The sequence below is a fragment of the Malus sylvestris genome, chromosome 5 (assembly GCF_916048215.2).
Source record: "Malus sylvestris chromosome 5, drMalSylv7.2, whole genome shotgun sequence".
Lineage (NCBI taxonomy): Eukaryota > Viridiplantae > Streptophyta > Magnoliopsida > Rosales > Rosaceae > Malus > Malus sylvestris.
Window position 1 is genome coordinate 45,288,404 of NC_062264.1, and position 20,377 is coordinate 45,308,780.

At 37.3% G+C, this 20,377-nt stretch overlaps 4 protein-coding genes across 12 annotated transcripts in view; 1 reads left to right on the forward strand and 3 right to left on the reverse strand.

Annotated features, from left to right (window-relative positions):
• Nucleotides 1-6,151, reverse strand: part of LOC126623033 (cysteine-rich receptor-like protein kinase 10) — an 89,701-nt gene extending 83,550 nt beyond the window's left edge. The window contains exons 1-2 of the mRNA XM_050291797.1: nucleotides 5,299-6,151; nucleotides 1,824-1,988 (exon numbers count right to left, since the gene is read on the reverse strand). Of these exons, the coding sequence (XP_050147754.1) occupies nucleotides 1,824-1,988; nucleotides 5,299-6,118 (985 nt within the window). The 5' untranslated portion in view covers nucleotides 6,119-6,151. The remainder of the gene's footprint in view (nucleotides 1-1,823; nucleotides 1,989-5,298) is intronic.
• LOC126623046 (uncharacterized) overlaps nucleotides 1-15,795 on the forward strand; it is a 92,317-nt gene extending 76,522 nt beyond the window's left edge. For 2 of the 9 annotated variants that reach the window (XM_050291824.1, XM_050291823.1), the window contains exon 4: nucleotides 14,389-15,792. In XM_050291824.1, coding sequence (XP_050147781.1) covers nucleotides 14,389-14,406 — 18 coding nt within the window. In that variant the 3' untranslated portion in view covers nucleotides 14,407-15,792. Of the gene's footprint in view, nucleotides 1-5,348; nucleotides 5,417-11,534; nucleotides 11,831-11,925; nucleotides 12,133-14,344 lie in introns of those variants that run through there. The other 7 variants (XM_050291825.1, XM_050291826.1, XM_050291821.1 and 4 more) reach the window with 6 other exon arrangements.
• Nucleotides 1-20,377, reverse strand: part of LOC126623037 (cysteine-rich receptor-like protein kinase 10) — a 25,807-nt gene continuing 5,430 nt past the window's right edge. Inside the window, exons 2-8 of the mRNA XM_050291810.1 lie at nucleotides 19,868-20,032; nucleotides 19,652-19,767; nucleotides 19,306-19,516; nucleotides 18,269-18,509; nucleotides 17,949-18,102; nucleotides 17,758-17,843; nucleotides 1-403 (exon numbers count right to left, since the gene is read on the reverse strand). Of these exons, the coding sequence (XP_050147767.1) occupies nucleotides 187-403; nucleotides 17,758-17,843; nucleotides 17,949-18,102; nucleotides 18,269-18,509; nucleotides 19,306-19,516; nucleotides 19,652-19,767; nucleotides 19,868-20,032 (1,190 nt within the window). The 3' untranslated portion in view covers nucleotides 1-186. The remainder of the gene's footprint in view (nucleotides 404-17,757; nucleotides 17,844-17,948; nucleotides 18,103-18,268; nucleotides 18,510-19,305; nucleotides 19,517-19,651; nucleotides 19,768-19,867; nucleotides 20,033-20,377) is intronic.
• The window catches only part of LOC126623038 (cysteine-rich receptor-like protein kinase 10), a 24,678-nt gene continuing 21,578 nt past the window's right edge, over nucleotides 17,278-20,377 (reverse strand). Inside the window, exon 8 of the mRNA XM_050291811.1 lies at nucleotides 17,278-17,524. The gene's annotated coding sequence lies outside the window, so the exon portion shown is untranslated. The remainder of the gene's footprint in view (nucleotides 17,525-20,377) is intronic.

Below are 20,377 nucleotides of genomic sequence, written 5' to 3' on the forward strand. Positions count from 1 at the left end.
TATATACAGTATATGTTATTAAAAATTCTGGAGATTCGAGATTAGGGAGTGCATGGTAACTAACATCTACCCTATACAAGTAGCAAGGTGAAAGAAAAGCTGTAAAGATTATAGAATTGTCTCTAATGCAGTAAAGTGCCTTCAACGGAAGAGCTTCCAATAATATTAACCTTATTGGCACCGGTCTCAACGAGGAACATCGATAGAAATCGTCAAACCATTGGCTGAGCAATCTTGAGCACGCACTTGATCATGGTGATCCACATATCTCCCTGTAAAGAAGGCTGGTTTCTCAGGTCTGGAAAGACTTATAGTTTCAGTTTTTAACATATGAACAACTGATGACATGGTCGGCCTGTTGTTTGCATCCTCTTGAACACACAATAATCCAATGTGGATGTACCTCAAAAATTCATTTGGACTGCATGAATCTTTTAACAAGAGATCCATCAACTCCAAACCTTTCGTTTCATTCCATAATTGCCAAGCCTGCAATCAATATCTCTCAAGGATGTAAGTCCTCCTCCAGTTTTGATAGCTACATTAATTAAGCTCACGAATATTTTGTATAAGTATTCCAAGTAAAGAACTTACATAACCTATAAGAGTAGGTCCACAATTAGTGTGATGAAAGCCTAAAAAGTTCCTTCTCCCCGTTATGATCTCAAGCAGAAGTACTCCGAAGCTGAAGACATCCGATTTTACTGAATACAACCCTTCCATAGCATATTCTGGAGCCATGTAACCACTAATTGCAGGACCAAAATGGTTGACATATATAAGAGTTTAAATAACAAACATATACTATTCTGTTATCTATTTATAGATAGAGGTAAGTACATAAGTTGAAACAAATAATTGGAATGTAAGATTACTAGTATTGGATAGAGGTATTTGTATAAGTTGAAACTTACTAAGTGCCAACAATTCTTTTGGTATTTCCTTCAATTTGATCATCAACTCCAAACATTCTAGCCATCCCAAAATCTGATATTCTCGGGTTCATGTTGCTGTCTAATAAAATGTTGCTAGCTTTCAAATCACGATGTATAACTCTAAGCCTCGAATCTTCATGAAGATACAAAATTCCTCGAGCAATTCCTCCAATTATCATGGTGCGGCTCAACCAATCTAGTTGTTCTCGTTTTTTATGTTCTGTAAATTTATCAAGTTCAAGTAGTACTTTTTGATGTTAGGAACTACAAAGAATTATATTTACTGACACAAACATACATGTCTATTCATCAAATGATGTTCACATACCAAATAGAAAATAATCAAGGCTTTTGTTGGGCACATATTCATAAACAAGTAAGGTTTCTTCTCCTTCCAAGCAAAATCCTAAAAGCCTGACAAGATTTCTGTGTTGAAGCTTGGCTACCAATACTACCTCGTTCTTAAATTCTTGTACACCTTGTCCGGAGCTTTTTGACAACCTCTTTACTGCTATTTCTTGTCCATTAATAAGCATTCCCTGTGATAAGGTATATAGGTACTTTAATTTATCCAACAATTTTGTTGTGATCTAAGCAACATATATACTATACAATGTTGGATTAATAGAATGACTCATGAACTAATGCATTATATATTTGTTGTGTTATTACCCTGAAAACTGCACCGAATCCACCTTCGCCTAACTTGTTATCTTCGGAGAACTTATTTGTGGCAGTTTCGAGAGTTCCCAAATGAAATTGCAAGGACTCAGCCGTCCTCATATCTTTTGCATTGCAAAGAAAGTTATGATCATATGGCAGAGACATCAAAATAAATCCAAAAGTTTCAATTCTAACTTTTGGGTTTCACGAGTTCTTTTCCCTTACCTTGCTGTTTGCCATTTTCATGTTGTAGAGCCTCATCATTCTTCTTTCTTTCTCTTCTGCCCGGAAAGCAGTAGCCCAATGCTACAAGAACTAGAGAGACAACTAGAAGAGCAATGCCAACACACCCGACAACAATGATAATTGTAGAGAAGTGTTTCCTTCTTCCTGCAGTAAGAACAATAATATGTCATGTTCATTTTCACATACCTTCCACATTCATCAAAACAAAAACGATTAATATGTCATGTTCATTTACTTATTCTTATCCACTTAATATCTATCTAATGGCGGATAAGATCGTAGGTCCTACGTATATCTAAATCTTGATTTAAAAATATAAAAAACAAATTAACAAAAGAACTGTTATTAGTACACTCATCAGTATACAGTTTCTTCCTCATATTCGTAGTAGAGAAGAGTGCATGATGACTTTTTTATGTGCACAAGCACAAGGTACTTTGCCTATAGGTATCATCATTGGGTGGTGAACGTGAATATAGTAGTAGAGTACTAGGAGGAGGAAGAGCCTCTGGCGTGGGAGGATGCTGTGCGGCTGTCCAATTGATCGCTTAAAAGAGGGCATCATCGAACCGAACACTACAACTGGGATATAGAAATCGTCCCCCCTGGGATACCGTTGAAACTATTCTTCTGCAGCTTTTGCTAGACACCGTTTGAAATCTGAAGCGGAGAGGTCCTGCGTGCACTGCGCAAGGCTGCACACAGTCTCATTTGACCCTTTATTGGCAGCCCCAGTGGTTAGCTCATGCACATTAGTTGCAATTACCTGGCTATATCCGCTTGGTTTATTATCCCCGTACCAATCGCCCGCTGAATGCAAAATGTTCATGGAGAAAAATAATGTCTTATTTGAGTAGCGTACCATGCACTCGTCGTACCATATGATAACCTCTTTTCCATCAGGGCAGCGTTGTGCTGCCTCCACGTTTGTGATGGCCAAACTCTTTGCAAACGCCGGTAGAGACATCACCGTGACATAGAAACATCCCGTAGGCCTTTTCAGTTGAGCTTCGGCCAGCGGTGGCAGTGTAAAAGCTGGTGTCAGTACGTATTGAAACAAACCGAATACTAGTGCTAGTTGCTTGCATATGTCACAAGTATGGTGGTCACAAGTATGGTTGTAAAGCATATGTCACAAGTATGGTTGTAAACATCACTCTAGCAAGTATTGGTTAAAGGGATTTTCTCAACCATAGTCTTCCATACCTTGTCACTCACTTAGGTCTTTTGTCAATCTTTCTTCCTTGGTTCTAGGAACCTCTTTACTTGTTATTAATATTTGTCTTGTCCACTTGTTAGGACTGATTTGGTAGTGAGGTATGGCTGTTAGCCTTCCTCTTGTAGTCTTCTTTTCGGCTCTCTATAAGAGTTGCCTTTCACTCTTGTAATGAGAATGAGATATACAATACAAAATTTAAAACCAAAACTCAACAGTACGTGTGGCGTTGGAGGCAAGGGATTGGAGAAGTTGACCGAGATTATATTGGAAGCTATCGGGGTCGGATTCGAATACTTCAGCCAGGGTAAAAGTGGTAGTGTTTGGGCAGTCATGGACGAAGTAACCAACTGCTTTCACTACTAGTGATCAAACTCAAGAGAAACAGAAAAGGGATCGTAGACATATTCCTCATCATCTCCCCCCCCCCCCCACCTTGCCCTTAATTAGAAATGTTGATCTTATATTCAGAAGTTAACAATTAGTGATTATTTCAGGTAATTAGATGGCAATTGTAAGCATGGCTGGTTGACCCTGGAGTCAAGCATACTGTATGATACATGAGAAAAACATGCCACAAAGCCAAAAGTACTACAAGTTTGGCTTCAGCTAGCTAGTGTGGATCAGGCCTGGCCTTGGCCTAGGGCAGACAGTGCAACTGTCCAGGGTCCAGAATTTTATGGGGCACCAAAATTTGCTATACTAACAAATATGGGGATATATAAGAAAATAAATAAATAAATAAAAATTTGCAAACCCAGAAGTCGCGTCTTCTGAGTCTGACTCTTCTCTTTGTGTTCCTTCTTCGCAACTCGGAAGTCGCGTCGTGACACCTCATAGATCATAGAGTCATTATTAGGTATTATTTTATATATATATTTTTGGACGAGAGGTATTATTCTATATATTGGGTTTAATTTACTAATTTTTACAATATATGTTTGTCGGAATGATTGCGGTCTGGCCTCTCCTCCGATTTGGCCTCTTTCTTTTTAATGGATTTATTTTTTATTGCGGTTTGATAATGGATTTATGGCTCAATTTTGCAGCCAAATGTGAGACTACATTTTGAGACGTCTACAAAACCCGATTGGCGATTGCAAATTGCAAAACTCCTCTTCTACGAATTTCAGATTGGCATGGTTTTGCTAGCTTGGGTTGATAATATTAGGTATTTTTCATAATACATATTAGTAATTCTCTATTATATAGTTGGAACGATATGTGCAATGATAATTGATATGTTAATGCTTTTTTTGATATATATTGGGATGATAGGTTAGTATTTTTGATAATATATATTGGAATTATAATTTGATAATGAAAATTTTTCAAAATTAAAATTATTAAAACCAGTATGACTCAAGGTAGACTAAATAAAATTAGCAATTTTATGCATTTGGAGACTTGAATTATGATAATATAATTGATGATTTTACTTCAATAAATGAAGAAGATGATTTCTTAAAGGTTGAAATTTTAAGAGAGTTTTGCTTGGAGTGGTTGAGTATGATTTTGCTTTTGATGGTTGGCAATGGCATTTAGGTATTATGTCCCCTTGTATGTTTTTTTCTTCGAAGTAATATAATATGAGTGTGAGGGTTTAGTCTCCCAACTTCGATTAGATTCCAACTCTCTTTAGATATTTATTTTAATATATGTTCTTGTATTAAAAAAAAAAGCATATTTCGTCCTGGGCACCGAAAAACTCAGGATCGGCCTTGGTGTGGATGCATCGCAAAGTATGTGCTATATTCCATTACGGAATTGGATCCATTCCGGACCTTGGAGTTCGGAACCTAGAGATCAAACAATCTGGACCACACATCGTGTGACATAGAAATCGAAATCGTTAGCTTGTGTGAGATAGGTCAGTGAAATGAGTTAATAAAAACCGTTGGTTTCAATTTGTGTAGTCTGGATTGTTTGATCCCTAGGCTCTAGACACTATTGTCCGGAGTGGATCCAATTCCATTACAGCGCGATTAATCATTAATGTCGGTCAGTGCGAATATAATCACAAGTTGCTGCTCATCGTAGTTGAACCAATTTTTTTTTTTTTTTTTTTTTGTGAAAAGCAGGCCGTGCTTTGGTGGGGTATGGCTGGAGTTTGGTTTTTAATTCTATCCGGCATTTCCATCAATTTTGATCGATTTACAATCTATTAAATTTCAGCTTCTTAGAAATTGATTCATTGGAAACTTTGAACATGATTTGCATTATAAAATCAATTGGTACCTTTAGGTGCAGGAGGAGGAAGAGCCTTCGGTGCAGGCCCCGGTGCTGAGGTGGCGTTTTGGAGGTAAAAGGGATAAATTTCAAACCTAATGTTACAGCTCGGCATCAAAACTCGTCCCCCTTCACTTCCTTCACAACAGCTCGGCAATAGCGCCACGGCAAGCTTTAAACACCGGTTGCAATCCACTGCAGACAGATCCCATGTGCACTGTGCGAGGCTGTACACAGAAAGAAACCTACTGATATTTGCCTGTTTCGTTGCAAACTTGTTGGCCGTATTAATAGCCTCGGTGACCACCTCGTTCATACTCTCCCCCAGCACCTGGTTGAACCGATTCCATTCGGTTGCGTTCTGCGTGTTCCGCCAGTTGACGATCGGCGATTCGGACAAGGTGGATAAGGACTCGTTTGAGTAGCGTAGCATGCAGTAGTCGTACCATACAATTACATTTATTCGGGAGGGACAGCGTTGAGCTGCCATTATGCTTGCGGCAGTCACGCAATCTTTGCAAACGTCGGTAGAGACATATCCTTGGCAGAGAAAGAGGCCGTAGGCCTTTTCCGTAGAATTTAAGCCCGCTGTGATGTTGTAAAAGCCGGTGTCATGGGCAGCGGGAGAGGTAAGGGTGTTGAGGACTTTGTTGAGATTGGATTGGAAGCTATCGATGGAGGGAGAGTACCAGCCTGTGTCGGAGGTGAAAGTGTTTGTGTTTGGGCAGATAATGTCTAAAAATTCACCAGTTTCATTACTGGTGCTCAAACTGAGCAAGCTAAGCATGGAGATAAACAACAAAAGGATCATGGACATCTTCATCAGCATCCCCCCTTGCTCTTAATTAATTAGGATTCCTAAGGTTTTAAATTTCAGTTTTTTATGAAAATATCGATATTATAATTTACGAAAACAACGATGCATAATTTATATATATATACTTTCCGTGAAGATGAAAATTGCAAAAGACATTGAATCAGACAACACCAGGTCCTTGGCCCTAGAGTGAACGGCAATGTATGCTGTACAAGGGGGGCCACAAAGCAAAATTTCCTAGCTAGCTCTTGTTTTTCTCTTTTTATGCATAGAAATATGAAAGTAAAAGAGTCCAGGTCCGTTAAAAGATAAACATTATAATTATTTATAAAAGGTTAAGCTACATTTTATATTGTCAATTGATTTTATGATAAACTTCGTAAAGACTCATTAAATTCCCTGTGTCGAAAAGTTTCCCACTCTTGTTCCTATGTTGAAAAGTATCCCACCCTTGTGTTGTGACCAACTGTGTTGATTAAATTCCCTGTGTTGAAAAGTATCTCACTCCTGTGTTGTAATCAACTGCGTTGGAAAGAAATACAAAATTTATAGTTCCAAAAAATAAAAAATAAGTAAGAAAGAAAGAAAAAATACAGTTAACTAACAGTTTGTTTGTCTGAGTTGCCACAAACACTCTCTTAGGCCTGATTTTTTGTCGGATCGGATCAAAAATATGTGTCCAATTCCAATCCAAAAAGTTTTGGATACGCGTATCATTTTCCAATCTTGGAATCGGAACTTCAAAATGTCATAAACTCATTCCAAATTTGGTATTTTCGGAATCGGATTATTTTAAAATTTCAAAATTATGGGAGTTGTATGACTTCATCTGTACCAAGATAAAAAATAGGAAAATTTCCAAAAATGACCAATTTTCTTAATCTTAGGACTGAAATATAACAAACTTAATATGCACACACCATGCACAACAATAAGACATAAATAAGATTTTGCCTACAACTGAAAATGACCTAATTGCATCAACATGAGCCAAAGCCCACTACGAGTGAAGCGGGTTTCTTTACGATATTTGGGGAATAATTTTTTAAGGTTTGTTTATGGATTTTGATTTCCAAGTTCAATATTTATGAGTATTAATTTCTGGGTTCGTATGTTTTATTGCTGCTAGGTTTCTTGGCTTTGCCTGTATTTTGTGAGTTCCTATGTTCTATGACTGGGGTCAAATATTTCTTAGCTTTGCCTTCAATTTTCTAGAAAACTATACACTATATGCACACGAGATGCACATCCCATGCACACGAGATGCACATCCCATGCACATGATATGCTCATAGATCTGAGCTCAAAACCCAAAAACCCAAAGCTCACAGCTCTCACTTTGAAATCAGAAAAATGACGTCATCACTTGTGAGTTTTTACATTTTATATGTGAGTATTTTCGTTATTTTGCTTTTGTGCATGGTGTAGGGGCGGGCACTTGGAACCAAAAACCGAAACTGAAACATGAATCGAATAGGACCGCACCGAAAGGTTTGGTTTTGCGGTTTTGAAACCGAACCGCGACAAAGAAAACGGTTTGGTTTCGGTTTTGGGTTTTCGAAACCGCACCATATTTATCCGAGACATGACTCGCATTCTATTTATCTGGTTTAAGAAGACACCGAGATAATTCAAATTAAAAGATAATTATGATAAAAACCATAATATTATCTTTTAACAAAAATATCTTCACTTTTCCATCCGACGGTTGAGAACTATGCTTACTCAACGGCTTGATTACATGGACCGATGATGTAAAATTGGGTCCAAACACAATGACAAACCAGTGCACGAGATGAAAAATGATTCGCTATTGTTATTATGTGTTGGACATGAATCAACATAGATAGTTAAGTTGTAACTTTAACTTATATTTTTATTTTCTTCTGCTTCTCATCTACCCAAGTCTACAATGTACATACAGCTAAGGAAAAGACCAAGACATCAACAAGTGCAGAAGCTCCTGATAAGACTAATTGCAGATAGCACTACAAATGAGCACTACAATTTTAAGCTTGATGTTGGTATGTGATTTCCACTCCATCTCATTTTTTTTTTTTTGTAATGTTAGTTTAATTTTCAAACCTTTTGTACATATCAAGTAATTCTCCATATAATTAAATAATGACCCTTTTTTTTTTGTGTCTCTTTGTCGCTCCTCCATCAATTCATTGGTTAAATAGATTGAATTTTTTAAATTTTTTATATTGAATTTTTACTGATTCCAATTCTTAATATATAGCAAGAGAAAAATTATAGACAAAGCAAAAAATAACATAATGACCAAGAAAAAGATGGTCATTCCCAAACAAGCAAGACCAAAAGATTGACCAGGAAAAATCATAAACACTGAGCAGATGTGCGGTGCCAAGCTTCTGATATGGACATGTATATTTTTCTTATTTGAAGGATTTTGATACTATGAACTTCAGTACATGAATATAGATTTCATAGCATTTCTATCTTTATAACAGTGATGAATTGCACACTACCAATCTCTATCTTATGTATATAAATCTAACTTTAATAAATTCTGTTTTCTGTATGTACATATTATCAAAATATTTTAAACACCCGCAGAAACGTGCGGACACTTTTGCTAGTTGTGCATATACTAAAATTCAATTTTCTGGCACTCTTCAGTAAAAGTGAAAGGGTGAAATACCCTCGATTTCTCCTTTGCTCTGTGTACTGTTTCCACTTTTCTACAGTGGAAAGTCGACTATGCTCTTCCCAGCCACGATTCTTTCATCGTTTGATTCTCTGCTTCGACCGCATCTTTTTTGCTTTTACCCTTCCTCTTCGTTTTTCACCTACATTAGTCTGCGATTTTCTCCTTCTTCGCCAGCCCGTCTTTTGCTCTCAAACCCTTTCTTTTACTTTCGCAAAATAGTCTCACTAGAGATCCTGCGTTTGATTTTTTTATTTTTTATTTTTTTATTTTATGGATTTGGTTTCCAGTCTCTCCCGGTATTGAATCCTTTGCTATTCGGCGTTTTGTTCTCATCTTGCCATCGTCGGGGCAAGAACTTTAAGGTTAGTTTGTTCTCAATGTTTTATCCTCATTTTGCTATCTCTAGTTTTTTGTGAAATTATTGACAAAGAAATTACATTGAACTTGGGTAAGTTTTAAAACAGCTACGTGTACTTTTGGATTCTCAGTTTGTATTTGTTTGAAAGAAACCATGAAAATTGGTTTTCTCTCTGTGTTCTCAATTGATTCAAAGCATAGCATTAGAAAAAAAAATGTAATTATTGGGGGTTTTTGTTTTTGGTGGATTTAGAGTTTTGTCTAAGTTTTATTATATTGGAGTTGAATTTGGTTGCTCCTTGGCTGTGGGGACTGGGGAGAGAGGTCTGGTGCGTCATTTGGTGAAGAAGGGTTGGGGAAAGAGACGGGGTGTAAGGAGTGTGGTTGCAGATGAGAACTATCAATTTTCTATCTTTTCAATTTCTACAGAGCACCCATTTCCTTCCTGCAAATGGGTCTTACAAACTTCCACTCGGTTCTATCAATTTTCTTAGAATCAACAATTCTGCGGAGCATTTTTGCAGTGAATTTCAGCGACCCATTTGCCTAATTAGTTTGCAATTTATTGGTATTTTAAAAAAGTGCAAAAATTAACTCACACATTCTCCACAAGCAACTGATTCTTCAAAATTTTCCAAAAATGGAGAACTGAATCACCCAATTTTCTTAATTGAAGAAAGAAAAAAAAAATCAGTTTTCTTTTAGGCCAAATTCGAAGACCCAATGAAGAAGTAAGTGAATTTTCTCAGAGGGGGGAGAGAGAGAGCACAGCGGGGGACTGACCTCTAAACAACAAAGCAGAAACGAATCACTTGATTTTTAAACTGCAATGATCAGGAATCTTAAAAACTTAGCAGTTTTTCTGAATGTGTTTGGTTAAAAAATATATTAAAAAATATATCAGATTAAAGTTTAAGATGAAGAATTCCACTTTACTCAGAATCTGACAATTGTTTCTTCTACGACACCCAACTTTAAAAGTCTTTGTGTGAATTGTTTATCTAACTTTTGATTTTGAGATAAGATTCCTGCTTAAAAGATAATAATTGTTCAAAAAGTGTTAATTGTCTACCTAGCTTTTGATTTTGAGATAAGATTCCTACTTTAAAGATAATAATTGTTCAAAAAGTGAGTGCTTAAAAGATAATAATTGTTTAAAAAGTGAGTGTGAGATTGTAGAATTATCAATGAGACGGGCCATACGGCTCACTTTCAACAATACCAATATTGTCCTCAATTTGGTAATTACCACATGCACAATACGTTAGGTGTGGAGTTTTATCACAAAAAGTCTCAGTATTTGTTAGAGTGGGGTTAGGATATTTAAAATATTACTTATCTTTTACTACGACCGATGTAGGATTTAACACGCCCCCTCACGTGGGATCCAAGTGGGAGATCCACGCATTGGCAACCACGTGGAACAAAGGGGACTCACCCTACACAAGGGGCCAAGGGACCCACCATCATCGCGCGGGGCCAAGGGGACCCACCCATCACGTGGCAGTAGAGAAGTGAGCCGTATGACCTGTCTCTGATACCATGTAGAATTATCAGAGAGACAGGTCATACGGCTCACTTCTAACAACACCGATATTGTCCCCAACTTGATAATTACCACCTGCACAATCCGTCAGGTGTGAGGTTTCATCACAAAAAACATCAGCGTTAGTTAGAGTGGGGTTATGATATTTAAACTATTACTTATCTTTTACTACAACCGATGTGGGATTCAACACTCCTCCTCACGTGAGACCTAATTAATGGGTTACACATGAGAGATCCACATATCGGCAACCACGTGGCGGCACTTGCTCTTAATTAGGAATGTTGACCATATATTCCTAAGGTTAATAATTAGTGATTATTTCAGGTAATTAGATGGAAATTGCAAGCATGACTTGACATTGCCTCGTTGACCTCAGAGTTAAGCATACAGTGTGATTCATGAACACCCCCGTATATTTCAGATGTCATAAATAATTAGAATTTTAAGATACTACCCAATTCCGATCCAAACTATGTCCGAACTATGAAGGTCAAATACCATTCGATTGCATCAAAGTTGAAAATTTTCACCTAGAGCTTTGGTCAGAACTGGTTAAAATCGAAATTGCCAATCCATCTTGCACTTGCACCCACCCAACCCCCCGGGGAGTATTTGCTTCAACAGGAATCACACAAGGGTAGATTGATACAATGGAAACCTCTGGTAAAATGCCCATCCGTAAAATACTGTATCTGCTGGATTACAGGTGGACATTTTACTAGAAGTTTTTATTGTATCAATCTACCCTTGTGTGATTCCTGTAAAGCATATACTCGGAAGTGGGTACAGGGCAGATGATTTCAAAGCAGACTCCCATTCATTAGATAGAGAAGTTCTAAATAATCTGGTGGCTTGGACTTTCAAGCCCAACACCTAATGTTGGTCCAACTCAATTCGCAAATCTTGGCGGACGAAACTGCCCTGCATTACAAAAGCCCTTCCGGTCAAACACGGTGGATACTTCGGTTCAAAATAAACGGGCAGCAGTGCGCGCTTTCCCTCCTCGGACCTCAGTTAATGGCAAGCGCTCTTAGAAGACTTGCAGCTGCGTTCTGCTACTCGCCACATCTCCAATTCGTCCGAAGCTTGTCTCCGTTGCGCTTTGGAAATAGTTACCGTTCCTTAGTGTCTTCGGCTTCGTCTGGTATGCCCCGAACCTGCTTGTGAAAATGTCTCTTAGACAACACCTATTTTGTCATTAGCTGCCATTTCTGCACTTGCTCTGTATTTCAAGATCAGAGGACAGTGCTCCAACTGGTCATCCAGAATTCCGACAATGGAAGAACGGAGGTGGGACATTCCACAAGTCTGCCTGCATTGACCCAACAGTTTTCATAGAGTTTGGAGCTGTTGTTCATTCAAAATCCGTTGTCAGCGAACATGTTTGTATTGGTTCTGGAGCTGTCGTTGGACCATCGGTTACAGTTGGGCAATCAACGAAATTGGGTAATGATCAAACTTTTAACTTGACATTGCCTTGTTAATATTTTTACTTACTTGATTTTGATAGAGTAACTAGGGCCATAATCTCTGCACCTACAATGTTGCACTCAGTAATTGCAGCATAGGAGTTTCGTTATATATAGGACATTGCCTTGTTAATATTTTTGCTTACTTGATTTATACATCTTTATGTGATGAATTGTGTTTTGAAATTTAAAGGATGAGTAGGAATTAAAATTTTGGGATTGGGTGTGAGAATTTGTTGGAAACAATAAGAGCTTGGAAACATAAGTTGTTAAGGTTATCACTTTAATCTATTAATGGCGATGTATATGTTTTGCTAAATTTTTTTTCCTTTGCTAAAGGGTTGCCTAGAAGGTTTGTGCATTACATTTTTTTTGGATGATGTGGAGAAATAGTGGAGACTACCCATGTGACTTGTTGAGCCTATGCTTTTCTTGAGAGGGTTTATTTGTTTCTACTCTTAAATACTTTTCAATTTCTTTCTTTAATTTTTATGATCTCTTTAACATTAGTGTGCATTGAGTACTAAAGAACTTTAATATATGTTGGGTATATTTTGTCATTGGGTTAGACGGAACTATAAAAACGATGTTAGGCTATGCATGCTTTCCACCACTAAAAGGCCTATTCCCTACCCTTTTGTGTGCTCCATTAACCCCAATGAAGCCAAACACTTAGCCTTTTCTTTCTTCACCCACATAAATTCTTATCCACTCTACCCTATATTAGCCATACCATATAGCTTGAGAGATACCAAGGTGATACCAAAAGAAATCAAGGTTGAGTTCTACACCAAAGTAGTGGCGTGTACCGAGGTACCATGTGTCTTATTATTATTTCTTGTAGTTATTTAAAAAAAAAAAGAGTCGAGAAAAAGAAAAAGAAGAGAAATTGTACCATTCATATAACTTGAGTCTTGGACGCCACAAATTGTACATTAAGGTTCAAAGGGGTGCCAACCCAACTCCATACGACGAAGTCTTGGTGTTTCTCAAGTTCTTGTTTTTCCTTATCCTTTCTTTCTTAGCCCAAATACCTAGCCTTACGTACAACCGTTTCAAAGACCTAACGGATTCATGGGAAAGTCAAGCTTATTTGGTGAAGGTTGATACCTATGTTCTTAGTATTCGATTCCTTTCATGAGATCTATTTTCAGAAATGGCTGTTTTTCAATGTTGATCATATGTGACTATATATTGATTCCTTTTGCATAAAATCATCACATATGCTTGTTAAGAGAGAAAGCCTAGGTTCTGTGAGAAAATTGAGTGATATCTAGTGAGGCTTAGAGTCGAGGCGAATTTGTACACACGCCAAGTGTGGATGTTTTTAAGCCCGAGTGCTTGGGATGTTGGCTACGTACTTTCCATTGTGATGCATTGACTTATAAGGGCATAACTTTAGTTTTGGAAGTGTGATTGGCATGCATTGGTTTTCATTAATTGATGGAAGTGATAACTGTAACACCTTTGCTTTTCAATAAAACGTTTGTGTGTAGCGTAACTGGTAAACCCTCAGGAGACACAACTCCTCCAACTAGGGACACCTAGGGGTTTAAAGGCTTGTTGCACATGCTCAGTGCAATTGTTTCGCCAGCGAAATTGGGCTTCGTTAGACTTGTTTTAGTCAGTTTCTTATTTTTGTTTTATGTTTTGCTTGAGGACTAGCAAAAGATAGGTTTGGGGGTATTATCAAAGTTTGGCTTCAGCTAGCTAGTGTGGATGCATCGCAAAGTATATGCTATATTCCATTACGGAATTGGATCCGCTCTGGACATTGGTGTTTAGAGCCTAGAGATTAAACAATATGGGCCACATATTGTGTGATAAAGAAATCGAAGTCGTTGGTTTTTTTGAGGTAAGTCAGCGAAATGAGTTAACGGAAACCGTAGGTTCTAATTTGTATGGCCCAGATTGTTTGATCCCTAGGCTCTAGACACTAATGCCCGGAGTGGATGCAATTCCATTACAGCGCGATTAATCATTAATGTCGGTCAGTGCGAATACAATCACAAAAAGGTGAAAAGCAGACCGTGCTTTGGTGGGGTATGGCTGGAGTTTGGTTTTTATTCTATCCGGCATTTCCATCAATTTTGATCGATTTACAATCTATTAAATTTCAGCTTCTTAGAAATTGATTCATTGGAAACTTTAAACATGATTTGCATTATAAAATCAATTGGTACCTTTAGGTGCAGGAGGAGGAAGAGCCTTCGATGCAGGCGCCGGTTCTGAGGTGGCGTTTTGGAGGTAAAAGGGATAAATTTCAAACCTAACGTTACAGCTCGGCATCAAAACTCGTCCCCCTTTCCTTCCTTCACAACAGCTCCGCAATCTCGCAACGGCAAGCTTTAAACACCGGTTGCAATCCACTTCAGACAGATCCCATGTGCACTGTGCGACGCTGTACACAGAAAGAAACCTACTGATATTTGCCTGTTTCTTTGCAAACTTGTTGGCAGTATTAGGGCTGGTTTGGTATTGCTGTGCTTTGAAAAAAAGCTGCTGTGAGAATAAGCGGCTGTGCTGTGAAAATAAGCGGCTGTGAAATAAATCAGCAGAGTGTTTGGTAAACTTTTTTGTAAAAGTGATTTTGAAAAAAAAAGCAGTCTGATAGTGGATCTTTTCATTAAAGGAGCACTGTAGTTCTGTGTGCTTTGAAAAAAAGCCAGTTTTCCAAAGCTACAAATTGCAGCTTCAGCTTTTTTCTTTGATTTCAGCTTATTCTCACAGCAGCTTCCAAAATAAGCCCTTTTTTTTAAGTTTACCAAACACCAAAAACACTCCCAGCTTTTTTTCATAGGAGCTTTTTTTTAAATCACCTCAACCCCAAACTGGGGCTTAGTAGCCTCGGTGACCACCTCGTTCATACTTTTCCCCAGAACCTGGTTGAACCGACTCCATTCGGTTGCGTTCTGCTCGTTCCACGCGGAGATGGACGGCGATTCGTACAAGGTGGATAAGGACTCGTTTGAGTAGCGTAGCATGCAGTGGGCGTACCATACAATTACATTTATTCGGTAGGCACAGCGTTGAGCTGCCATTATGCTTGCGGCAGTCACGCAATCTTTGCAAACGTCGGTAGAGACATATCCTTGGCAGAGAAAGAGGCCGTAGCTTTTTCCGTAGAATTTAAGCCCGCCGTGGTGTTGTAAAAGCTGGTGTCAGGGGCAGCGGGAGAGATAAGGGTGTTGAGGACTTCGTTGAGATTGGATTGGAAGCTCTCGTGGAAGGAGAGAAAGTACCAGCTTGTGTCGGAGGTGAAAATGGTTGTGTCATTTGGGCAGCTAATGGCTAGAAATTGGCCAGTTTCATTACTGGTGATCAAACCGAGTAAGCTAAGCATGGAGAGAAACAACAAAAATGATCATGGACATCTTCATCAGCATCCCCCCTTGCTCTTAATTAATTAGGATTCCTAAGGTTTTAAATATCAGTTTTTTATGAAAGTATCGATATTATAATTTACGAAAACAACGATGGATAATTGTTATATATATGCATTGACTAACGAAAACAACGATATTATAAAGGCTTTGACTCAGACAACAGTCCAACACCAAGTCGTTGGCCCTAGAGTGAACAGCGATGTATACAAGGGGGACAACAAACTAAAATTTCCTAGCTAACTCTTGTTTTCTCTTTTTATGCATAGAAATATGAAAGTAAAAAAGTCATGCATCGATGGAAAGATAAACATTATAATAACTTATAAGAGATTAAGATATATCTTATATTGTCAATTGATTTTATGATAGACTTCATAAAGACTCATTAAATTCCATGTGTTGAAGAGTTTCTCACTCTTGTTCTTGTGTTGAAATGTATCTCACTCTTGTATAGTGACCAACCGTGTTGATTAAATTCCCTGTGTTGAAAAGTATCCCACTCTTGTGTTGGCACTCGTGTTGTGACCAACTGTGTTGATTAAATTCCCTATGTTGAAAAGTATCATACTCTTGTGTTGTGATCAACTACGTTGGAAAGAAATACAAAATGTATAGTTCCAAAAAAAAAAAAAAGAATGAAAGAAAGAAAAGATACAGTTAACTAACAGTTTGTCTGTCTGAGTTGCCACAAACACTCTCTTAGGCCTTATTTTTTTGTTGGATCAGATAAAAAATTTATGTCCAATTCCAATCCAAAAAGTTTTGGAAACGCGTATCATTTCCAATCTCGGAATCGGAATTTCAAAATTTCATAAACTCATTTCAAATTTGGTATTTTCATAATCGGATTATTTTAGAATTTCAAAATTATGGGAGTTGTATGACTCCATCTATACCAAGATTAAAAAAAATAGAAAAATTTCCAAAAATGACCAATTTTCTTAATCTTAGGACGAAATAGGACAAACTTAATATGCACAGAGCATGCACACGTCACGTCATGCACAACAATAGGACATAAATAAGATTTTTTTTCTATAACTGAAAATGACTTAATTGCCCTTGTATATAAATTGGTTATTTCCTCTTATTTTCTGATTTCTCTACTCTCTCTCGAAGGAACCCTAACGATGCACTCACCCTTTAACAACCCACCTCACTAGCGGTAACCCTTTCTCTCTCACCGATGGCAATCCTTTCACCAATCCCCTCACTCCTCTCTTTTCAAACTAGTAACCCAAGATTCAGATCGCATCTAACTTTTAGGTGGCATTACAATTTCCAACACAAAATCCCAAAAGCTTGATATGTAATGAATAATAATTCATCTACCAAAGCTCTCATGAAGGTCGCAGGTGAAGAGTGCACTACCAACTGGTCATTCGGAATTTCGACAATAGAGAGAGAATGAGAGGGAGTGAGATGTAGCTGAGCTGAGCTGTTGAAGGCATACTAGTTATTAAAATTCTTTTTATTATTTATCCTGGTGTTAATTAAAGTTTGTATAATTAATCATACAGAAAGATACGAGAAAATTAGAGCATCGATCCCTAAATGGGCCACAATGTAGCAATGGTTCTTTTGAGTAAACACTGTTTTATAGTACCCTCCAAAATAAAGGGCTTAAGGGGGAAAATATGAACATAATTATTCTCCAAAATAAAGGGTTAAAGAGGACAATATGAACGGAATTAATGGTGTTACCAAATAGGATCATTGTTATAGATTGTAACAAGTTCTAGGACCAATATTCTAATTAACTTGAAACATATAAGTATGTAAAATAACACCAACTCAAGTCATACTGGTAGTATATATACAATATATGTTATTAAAAATTCTGGAGATTCGAGATTAGGGAGTGCATGGTAACTAACATTTACCCTATACAAATGACAAGGTGAAAGAAAAGCTGTAAAGATTATAGAATTGTCTCTAATGCAGTAAAGTGCCTTTAACGGAAGAGCTTCCAATGATATTAACCTTATTGTCATCGGTCTCAACGAGGAACATCGATAGAAATCGTCAAACGATTGGCTGAGCAATCTTGAGCACGCACTTGATCATGGTGATCAACATATCTCCCCGTAAAGAAGGCTGGTTTCTCAGGTCGGGAAAGACTTATAGTTTCAGTTTTTAACATGTGAACAACTGATGACATGGTCGGCCTGTTGTTTGCATCCTCTTGAACACACAATAATCCAATGTGGATGTACCTCAAAAATTCATTTGGACTGCATGAATCTTTTAATAAGGGATCCATCAACTCCAAACCTTTCGTTTCATTCCATAATTGCCAAGCCTGCAATCAATATCTCTCAAGGATGTAAGTCCTCCTCCAGTTTTGATAGCTACATTAATTAAGCTCACGAATATTTTCTACAAGTATTCCAAGTAAAGCACTTACATAACCTATAAGAGTAGGTCCACAATTAGTGCGATGAAAGCCTAAAAAGTTCCTTCTCCCCGTTATGATCTCAAGCAGAAGTACCCCGAAGCTGAAGACATCCGATTTTACTGAATACAACCCTTCCATAGCATATTCTGGAGCCATGTAACCACTAATTGCAGGACCAAAATGGTTGACATATATAAGAGTTTAAATAACAAACATATACTATTCTGTTATCTATTTATAGATAGAGGTAAGTACACAAGTAGAAACAAATAATTGGAATGTAAGATTATTAGTATTGGATAGATGTATTTGTATAAGTTGAAACTTACTAAGTGCCAACAATTCTTTCGGTATTTCCTTCAGTTTGATCATCAACTCCAAACATTCTAGCCATCCCAAAATCTGATATTTTCGGGTTCATGTTGCTGTCTAATAAAATGTTGCTAGCTTTCAAATCACGATGTATAACTCTAAGCCTCGAATCTTCATGGAGATACAAAATTCCTCGAGCAATTCCTCCAATTATCATGGTGCGGCTCAACCAATCTAGTTGTCCTCGTTTTTTATGTTCTGTAAATTTATCAAGTTCAAGTAGTACTTTATGAAGTTAGGAACTACAAAGTATTATATTTAGGGGTGGTTCGGTATGGGATACCATACCGAAATTAGTATCTCAAATCCCAAACCTAAATTTTTCGGGATGAGAATTTGAAGACCAATCCCAAACCAAATTTTCCCAAATTTCTGGAATCCCGAAATATTTTCAGGATTTCGGGACAAATCAGGAATCCCAAATTGAAATATGAAATTATGAATTTTTGTTCAAATATATAATTCAAGAACACATTCATGAACTAAGAATGTCATTTCATTCACACTACCATTTAATCGAACACTGACATGCCTGATTGTTTTTATCAGAGTCAAAATTCAAATTAATTAAACCCTTTTTGTAATCTGTTGAGAGACAAAAGAATCAAGCCTTCTGAAATCATCAGTCATGGCAACAGCAATAATAAAATCCAAATGAATATCAAACAGAACATGAAAAATATGCAAAGTGCAGGGCATTCCAGGTTGTAGAGCATGAATTAGAAACTACTAGCATCAATTATAAAAGAATAATATTATATATATATATAATAATTAATATTATATATTTTTGGTTCGGTATGGGATTTCCAAAATATCAAGAAGCTAATCCTGAATCCTGTACCGAAATTTCAGGAATTTCGGTTTGGAAAATTTTTGGTTTGGGATCGGGATTTTTTCGGTTCGGTTTCGGATTTTCGGGATTTTTTTCCACCCCTAATTATATTTACTGACACAAACACATATGTATATTCATCAATTGATGTTCACATACCAAATAGAAAATAATCAAGGCTTTTGTTGGGCACATTTTCATAAACAAGTAAGGTTTCTTCTCCTTCCAAGCAAAATCCTAAAAGCCTGACAAGATTTCTGTGTTGAAGCTTGGCTACCAATACTACCTCATTCTTAAATTCTTGTACACCTTGTCCGGAGCTTTTTGACAGCCTCTTTACTGCTATTTCTTGTCCATTAATAAGCATTCCCTGTGATAAGGTATATAGGTACTTTAGTTTATCCAACGAATTTGTTGTGATCTAAGCAATTTATATATACTGTACAATGTCGGATTAATAGAATGACTCATGAACTAATGCATTACATATTTGTTGAGTTATTACCTTGAAAACTGCACCGAATCCACCTTCGCCTAACTTGTTACCTTCGGAGAACTTATTTGTGGCAGTTTCGAGAGTTGCCAAATCAAATTGCAAGGACTCAGCCGTCCTCATATCATCTGCATTGCAAAGAAAATTATGACCATATGCCAGAGACTTCAAAATAAATCCAAAATTTTCAATTCTAACTTTTGGGTTTCACGAGTTCTTTTCCCTTACCTTGCTGTTTGCCATTTTCATGTTGTAGAGCCTCATCATTCTTCTTTCTTTCTCTTCTGCCCGGAAAGCAGTAGCCCAATGCTACAAGAACTAGAGAGACAACTAGAAGAGCAATGCCAACACACCCGACAGCAATGATAATTGTAGAGAGGTGTTTCCTTCTTCCTGCAGTAAGAACAATAATATGTCATGTTCATTTTCACATACCTTCCACATTCATCAAAACAAAAAAGATTAATATGTCATGTTCATTTTTCTGAATGCTTATTCTTCCCATTTATAATACTTATTCTTATCCACTTAATATGTACATGATAAAATTGTTCTAGAAACTGTTGAGGCAGTTGAGAAGGAACATAAGAACTGTCTTGAAACTGAGATGAAGATCCATATGGCACAGCAGTAATTGTACTAGCAGGTATATGACTGTCATTCTGGGAGCTAGGAGATGATGCAGAACTAGAATTAGAACTAGAACCCTAAACAAACATTGCAGACATACTCTGCGAT